The sequence below is a fragment of the Amblyomma mixtum genome, chromosome 8 (assembly GCF_055824585.1).
Source record: "Amblyomma mixtum isolate Tamu chromosome 8, ASM5582458v1, whole genome shotgun sequence".
Taxonomy (NCBI): Eukaryota; Metazoa; Arthropoda; class Arachnida; order Ixodida; family Ixodidae; genus Amblyomma; species Amblyomma mixtum.
Window position 1 is genome coordinate 35,315,167 of NC_143019.1, and position 8,350 is coordinate 35,323,516.

Consider the following 8,350-nt stretch of genomic DNA (forward strand, 5'->3'; position numbering starts at 1 on the left):
CCATTTCAAATGTTCACTTAAATCGTTAAGCAAAGCTCCTGAAAAGCTGATGAATTCAGCTGATCTATCAAAACCCTACCAGATTTGCAGCAAGAAACAATTTTCTCCTCCCCAAAGTCCATACCAATTATGGTAAATCGACGTCGTCTTTTCAAGCCATTTCAATTTGGAACGCATTGCCACCCAATCTAAAAACATCAATTTCCTTGCCTGAATTCAAAAACAAGCTCAAAGTATTTTTATTGGAATGCTGATGTGTTATTCTCTTTTTGTGTATATTACCTGCGTTATTGTAATTTTTGACCTAGTTTTTGTGAAGTATTGATTTGATATTTTCTGTATTTTGTATTTATCCGCTAACTATGCTGTAACCATTTCTTGTATTATTTATTGATTTATGGAGGGTCCCGGTGCAGTCTTTGACTTTGGCACCCTCGTCTGTACATTTATGATGTTTTGTTTATTTTTTGGGGACCACTAAAGCCTAACTTTCTTCTTCTTCTAAAAAAAAAAGTAAGAGGTACAAAGTGAGTGTTTAATTTTGCACTTCGTTTTGGCTCACCTGCCAGTTCTAAGCTTCTCCCTCAAGAAGAGCTGGCACAGAGTGGGCCAGAACCCCAGTGATGTCAGCTTCGAACTCCAAGCCTTGTTAGCTCAGTCCAGGTTAGAGAGGGCCGTGGAGAGAAATTAAACACTAGAGTTTGGCTGTCTTAGAGTCAATGTACTCTTAGTCCAGTATACCTTTCAAAGTTCGATCCACTTTTCCTCTACAAGGAAAATTAAGCCCTAGACCTAGCCTTTTATTTCGACTGTCAAAAAAAGATTTGCGGGTATTTTGCCTAAAAAGTACATCGACTAGTTGTGAATGAGAGCCAGACTTCAGCGCCAATAGTTTTAGTTTTTTAAAAAAATTTTCATTTTTATAAATTTCTCCCATTTCTCACTGACAGATACATTAGGCAGATGCGCCATGGCGGATTCACAGTATCGCGAGGTTGACGGCTACTACATCAGTCGCAGCTTCCCCGAAGAAACCGTTCTCTCCGCACTACACTACAAGCCGCAGCCTGGGGACTTGTTCATCGTCAGCTACCCGAAGTGTGGCACGACCTGGATGCAGCATATCGTGTACAACATCATCAACAACCGGCCTCCTCCTCGAAACCAACTTGCCGCCTGGATTGAGATGCCTTTCCTAGAAGCTCAAGGAGCCGAAGCCGTCCACGACATGAGACGTCCTGGGCCGATCAAAACCCACATGGCCTTTAGGCTGCAACCTTATTCCAATGAAGCCAAGTACATATATGTAGCCAGAAATCCTTACGACTGTTGCGTGTCCTTCTTCTATCACACTAGGGACATGCCCGAGTACCACTTCCAGGACGGCACGTTCGAACAGTTCTTCGACATGTTCGTCGAAGGCAAGGTGGACTTTGGGGACTACTTCGATAACCTCATCTCCTGGTACGAGCATCGTCACGATCCCAATGTACTGTTCGTTACCTACGAGCAGCTCAAGAAGGACGTCGAATCTTGGGTTCTCAAGATCGCAGATTTCATCGGCGAAAAGTACGGCGAAAGGCTGAGAAGCGACGACTCTTACTTCAAGAACGTACTTGAGAATATAAGCATTGAGAAGATGAAGGAAGGCGTGAACGCGAGCATGATGTCAATGTTTAACGACATGCAGTCTTTGCCAGGTGGCAAGGTACCAAACTGGGTCTCACTCGTAGCTGAAGCGATGGGTGCCGAAGCGATCGAGAACAACATGAAGGGTGATTTTGTCCGCAAGGGCGTTGTGGGAGACTGGCGAAATCACTTTTCAAGCGACCAGGTGAAGCGGCTTCAGCAGAGAATTCAGAAAAAAACGCTAGGCAGCGACGTCATGGATCTATGGAAGGACACTGACATTCCATGACTATAACTTGTCGTATCCTAGGAACAAAATCATTTCTGTTTGCTATTTATGAGACTGTTTTTCACTCTAACACAAAATAAACCATACGGTCACCATATTACGCATGCACAAGGAGGGTAAAATAAATTCATCGTTCTCTTATTCCGAAACTGATGTATGCTTCACGAGAAACACTGCATTTTTAGCCTGAACAAGAAGGTCATTAGGACTCAGGCACTGGTCAGGCTTACAACTATCAGCGCGGACACCAAGGACGTGAAAAATAGAGGATTATGTACTGCGGCGAAACACCTTGCAGCTTTACGCTGTGAACTGGCGTCCTTAAAACGGCCCAGAAACGCCTTTCTGACGTATTAGATAACCTCGCTCAATTGCTTATATTGTGCTATCATGAACATCTGAGCTAAACTATACGCTGCTGTACTCAGAAAAGTACACACACTTGTGCTCGAAAGCTTAGCTGGCCAGCCCTATTCGGCGACTTTTTCAAACTGGCATCGTCATCCGTGTCACGTGTCTGCTTTTGTCGATTAAGAAATGGCTATGGATAGAGGGTTTCAGAGGTCACGCAGGAACCGCGGCAGGTACTAGTCAGCTCCCCCCCCCCCCCCCCCCGCGGGTAATTCCCTCGCGCTTCGGTAGCGAAGTGGTGACACAGGGTGTGTGAGGCCGGCGGAGGAGCACCGACATTTTATTGTGCAAAAAGTGACGAGAACATAGAAAAAGATGTGAAGACGCTGAAATTCAACATTTCTCGGCAGTTAACGCAGCTCATTAATACGCATTAAAAAAATCCTTGCTCGAGGATATTCTTGAAGCGACGTCCTATAGCACCCCAGGCATACCGCAACTTTACTGAACATTGCTGCAGGGCGTCTTTTATAGACATTCCTGTAGTTTCGCGCCTTGAGCGCAAAACGGGCGGCTTAAGGACCGATAGGACGAGCTTATGGTGTGTGTAAAGGATAAATGGTCCGAGCAGTAAAATCACAAATGAGGCCTACGCTGTTTGCAGGTACATTTTGTCGGTGGTCGGCCGGTCCTCTTGTGCCTGCGAAAAATGGCCATTACCAGGAAATGGGGACTGCTCCCATCCAGTGCCGCTTAGCCTAGAGGCTTAATCACGTCGTTCTGCAGCCTCTAGGTCCTTCTCTTTCTTCCTTACGGCATGAATAATGTCAAAGCGCTATTGCAAATGTTCAATGCCTTGCGCAACTTGACGCCAGTCATTAAAAGTAGAAAGCACATGTCCCTAATTCTTAGTAATGTTCCAACAAGAAAACGGCCACTCTGCTCAGCGATATGGGACAGAGCGTAAGTATAAACAACAATGTGCTTCTTACCTGCGCAATGAACATAACGACACGCGAGCTTAACTAAGTATGGGAATGCATGTCACCCCCCGCCCCCACACACACACACACAGCAAAAACTTCCGAGGCAATGCACTAATAATAGTGGGCAAGTGCTTTGTGGATGAAAACCTCAGATATATACGTTCGTTATCTGGCTCACGGAAGGATGGACGAGAACAAAGCCGTAATTTTCTCCAACTTGCGGTGTTAAAGAGACACTCAGAAGGAATAGATGTCAGCCTGCATCAATATAGTACCAGATTTTCCTAACAAAGAGACCACTGTCGCGGAAAACGGTAGCTATAATAAGAAAAGTCCTAAATTAGAAATGTAGGTGTTGTCATCACCAGCCGAATTCGAAAGTAAGACGCGTGTGTTTGCCCGTTTTTTTTTTTTCGCCGAGTCGAGAGGTTTCGGTAAACCGCTATTCTCTTCAGTTCGGTGGCAGCCGTCCTTTTCGTGAAGAAATGTTCGTGTTTCAGTCGATAGGCGTTAATATTTTGAAGGCGCTCGCCGATAAATACGTCTTTTTTTGCGGGACAAACGTTATCATAGCAAGAACGATAATTGGGTGGAACTGTCCTCGGCGTCCATTTAAAGGTACGTGTAAAGGTACGAGGCGCGCCACCTGTGCGCAGTGACGTCACTCGCTCCTCGCGCATGCGCAGTATGGTCGACAGAGGGAGCACGCCAAACGGCGAGACTGTGGCCAATGTAGCTCACTCGACAAAATTCCTTTATGCTTTATAAAATCATACCTCGCACGCTCATGTGAGAAAATAGCGCAAAATAAACTCAAAGAACAGAAAGTATGATGAAGACAAGCGCTTGTCAGCACCGTCCTGTCCGCCCTTCGTGTTCCCTTAGTGATATTATCCATCATGAACGTAGACCAACTCACCCAACTTTCGGCATAATGCATTTTCTTTTACCCCAGCTTCTTTCTCGCCTTCTACTCGTCAAAGCCTCACTTGTTGTTGGATGTCGAAACATTGAAAGCATATTATAGAGAGGAAACAATTGTAAACCTCTTGCTGTGTTTTAGCCTAAAAAAAAGATACAAGTATATAGCACTGCGTTTTTTGAGCGTGATGGTCACTATGACTTCTGCGTCTCTAAAGAGAACAGGCATAATATGCTCAACCTTCCTTCTCACGTTCTCACTAGCAGCGAACAAGGATGACCGGAATTATGCGACTTCATTCGTTTTGCAACTTCTGAGCGCTTCGAAAGCAAACCTCAGACTGTATGCTTGCTGCTGGGTAAGGAAAAAAAATACACTTCTCTTTTCCTTCGATTGACAGTCTAACCAGGATTTGTAAGAACTGTTGTACACATATTCCTCAGAAAGGAAAAAGACGACTGTTGTGGGCTAGAGTACGCAAATAAAGTAATTGGCATTCTGAATTTCTTCTCAACATTTTAGTATGAGTTCACCTTTATTGGGAAGTATTTAAATATCCATTTGGCTTTTATTCGTCGAAAACACCGCTTTGTTTCCTGTACTAGAAGGCGTCAGATTTTGTTACATCAGTCCTTGTGGCCGTCCACAATATAAACGGAGACTATGTTTGAGGTACAAACACTCGGTCAGATGAGAGAGGGGCAGCAAATCACCATCGAAGATCTGTTCCAAAGTTCCTTCACCTGCGGTGCGATTCAGGACCACAGGTTCTGAGAATACGAAAAAAAAAACTATTACTACCATGCGTCTGCTGACATTTCGAGGAGATGAGATAGTTCCAGACAATACTGCTTCTCTGTCAGCGATGCCTGTTGAAAGAGCGCATTCGACATATCAGAAGTTGTTTTTTTCCCTCATGGAAGTTCGGTGTCTTTCCACAAGTCCATAAAACCCGTACCCGCCGTTCTAAACTCGATTTTATTTTTCATGCGCCGGATCAGTTCGGGCGTGAAGTGATACCTCCAGTCACCGACGGCCCCTTTGCGTACAAACTTTCCCGTCATTAGTTTCTCCATATCTACCCTCCACTCTTCCTCTTCTTGTATGATGGAGTCCGCTGCTCCATTGTCAGTCAGTTGAAGCATTGTTGGGAGCCATTTCTCAAACTCTCGATTAAACCTTCTCATACTTTCAATGCTAGTCGCCTCAACAATCTCTTGCAGTGCCTTGGGATTCTCACGCAGCTTTGTTCCAATTTGCGGCTCCAGGAAGTCGGCTACCCGCAGAATTCCGCTTGCTGTGTCTTTCTTCAAACCCTCGTAAGTCAAATAAAGGACATTTCTGTCGTTGCGCCGATCGAACCACGGTATCTGATGGTCGAAGTATTCTCCGAAGTCAACATGTCCATTCATAAACATCTCGAAGAATTCTTCGAACGTTCCGTGCTCAAAGCGATAGGATGGAAAGCCCTTTGTGTGGTGAAAGAAAGACACGCAGCAGTCGTAGGGGTTTCTGCTCACGTAGATGTATTTGGCATCTGGGTACTGCCAGGGACGAAGACGATGACACTGAAGGTGCGTCTTTATGCCACCCATGCGCTTGGTTATCTTGAATAGTGGTTCAGTGCCCAGCATTTCTACGAACGGAGAACAGGCCATAAACTCCTCCATGGTCTCTGGAGCACGTCCATCGTTCAGGAGACAAAACACAATGAACTGCATCCATGTGGTTCCACATTTCGGGTAAGTGACAACAAAGATGTCGCCCGGAAGAGGCTCGTAGGCAAGGGCCGACAGCACGGTCTTGTCACTGAAGCACGGAGCCACATGGACCCCAGCTACGGTCTTATATGGTGATCGTTGAGGCATGTCTGAAACAAAACGCCATACACGTCATGAAACAAGAAGGAGAAGGCTACGCTCAAACCCAGCACATTCCGCGTTTTGTTGGGTTCTGCACTCCGAATAGCCCAATGCACGTACTGCTATTCAAAAGACTATCGAATTTAGTGATCAGAATGATGTATCTCTTGCTATAAGGCGCGAAGCACACAACTGAGCACATAGTGGCCCAGAAACTTCTCCTGGGAGTATTCTACATCCAGGATTGATTTCTTCGTTTCGGCGAAAACTGGCGTCTGTGATATTCGTGATATAATCAGAAAAGGTACCTTTTCATACTGCTTGGGAACTCAGTGAAAACGTACTCCAGCACGGTTAGCTCTTGGGCTAGTTGGTATTCTTGATTTAAACTCATAGTTTTTCAGCGCAACGGCACACGGCCAAAGAAAAGAAGCAGGAAGAGAAGAAGGACGAACACAGCGCATGTGTGCCGTTGCGCAGAAAAACTACGAGTTTAAATCACTGAAACGCATCTCAAGAAAGGGAGTTTCATAGCAAGATTTCCACCATATGCATGCATACAGGTTTTCCCACCAGTAATATTGCCATTTACTGTTTTCTGAATCTCTAGTACCATCTTTAAAAAGGCAAATGACTATACGATCCGCCGAATACCTTCTTCCAAAACCCAGCTATTTGGCGCTCCAATTTCCAATAACTCTGATACTGTAGATTTCACAAACGGGCTCGTACCCGAACCTACACTTACTCAACAAAATGTATCCCACACAATACACTGACAAATGCCCTTGGTGCCAAGAACCACCCACGCCGTACCACATAACGTGGGCATGCCAGAGGATAAGCGTGGCACCCGTTATAACAAACCCGAGTGCTGAGCATTGGGAAGGAGTGCTCTCCAGCAATCGCCGAGTCGACCAAGAAGGTTTGATTCGGCGAGCACAACTAGCAGCAGCTTCCAGCGTAACCTTGGACTAAGGGCAACCGACCTTTGTACATGTAGATGGCCGAAGCCATCTGAAAGTCGCAGAAGAAAAGCAAACCTAGAGCTTAATAAAGTTTTTCACTCACTCACTCACTGTGCGTTGCCGTGAAAAGTGACCGATAATGTTACGCTTTGGAAAACTAATTGGACACCTTGGAGTCTCGTTATACTGTTTAGCCGAAAATACGTTAGGTTTCAAACCAAAATAATGAGCAGTGTCTAAGACAGCTAATGAGCATCTCCCACTGGTTGTTAAACGCCTCGTACAGGTCGTAGACGCCATAGGGCAGGTGTTGAGCGTTTCGCACCTACAAACGATAATTATGAACGTCCACATCCTGACAGCCGCACTCCTCATTATTTTTGGAGGCACGTTAAGCCTTTCCCAGCAGTCACTGAAAAAAACGCTATTTTACGCCGAACAATTTTTTTATAACCTCCATATATATAAAAGATTTCTTCTTGTCTGTGCCTCTGCACACTGTCTACATGTACCTTAACTTGGTCATAACTGGGGACGTGGGGTTACATCAGGGTGGGAAAGTTTACCGCTTCAATTTACCGGCAAACTCTCTGCAGCTAGGTTGGCTTTTACGCCTACCCGGCAGATTGTCGCGTTGTAACCCATGGTTGACAAGAGCTGCCCTCTGCACAGCATATGATCGTGTTATTGGGGAAGGTCAAATAGTGCGCGCAATTCTTTGCGGTATAAGAGCCTTAAGGAACCTAGGCTATGAGGTCCATAGAAAGCACTCGCATTGGAATGCACAGCAACTTGTGTTAGTTCTCGGCGCTTAAGGAGGGTGAGTTCCATGGTACCTGACTTCGCGATAGTTGCTGATGTGTCGATGTAAGGCTTCCGTAAGTATTTTACGTTCCGTAAGTATTTTACGCTGCACTAACAGATACAGCCTCGAATGCTGATTCTTGAGCACTTTGCCCCTATAGTGATGATGAAGTGACAGTAAGTACCGATTTGTGCTTTATTGTGTACTGGGACCGAAACGACCAGCACTGAATAGAGCATAGAAGTATGGCAGAAAACGTTTCCCTTTAGCGAAGTTACACCCCTCCATAATGTATGATATACTGGTAATGGCACGTGGCAGTACCTGTACTATCCGCTTCAGAGGGTCACTAGCACAGCCGGAGGTGTTTTCGCGTTACGCAAACTTCCGCCGAGAGCGTAACGAATCCGGTTTGCCGGCAGCTGCATAAAAAAAAGAAACGAAGAAAATAGAACATTAGATAATTTACGCCACAGAAAACCAAGAAGCAAAAATTCTGAATGAATTCCGCGGGATGAACTTTGCGCAGAAAATAAAT

The 8,350-nt window shown here is 45.3% G+C and overlaps 2 protein-coding genes across 2 annotated transcripts; one reads left to right on the forward strand and one right to left on the reverse strand.

Annotated features, from left to right (window-relative positions):
- Positions 1-970: 970 nt before the first annotated feature.
- On the forward strand, positions 971-2,028 carry LOC149332063 (sulfotransferase ssu-1-like). Its single transcript, XM_089555682.1, has one exon. The coding sequence runs from the start codon at positions 971-973 to the stop codon at positions 1,916-1,918; it is 948 nt and encodes a 315-aa protein (XP_089411808.1). The 3' UTR covers positions 1,919-2,028.
- Positions 2,029-5,091: 3,063 nt separating this feature from the next.
- On the reverse strand, positions 5,092-6,045 carry LOC149332064 (sulfotransferase ssu-1-like). Its single transcript, XM_089555683.1, has one exon. It carries the CDS (start codon positions 6,043-6,045, stop codon positions 5,092-5,094), a length of 954 nt encoding a protein of 317 aa, XP_089411809.1.
- Between the last annotated feature and the right edge of the window lie 2,305 nt (positions 6,046-8,350).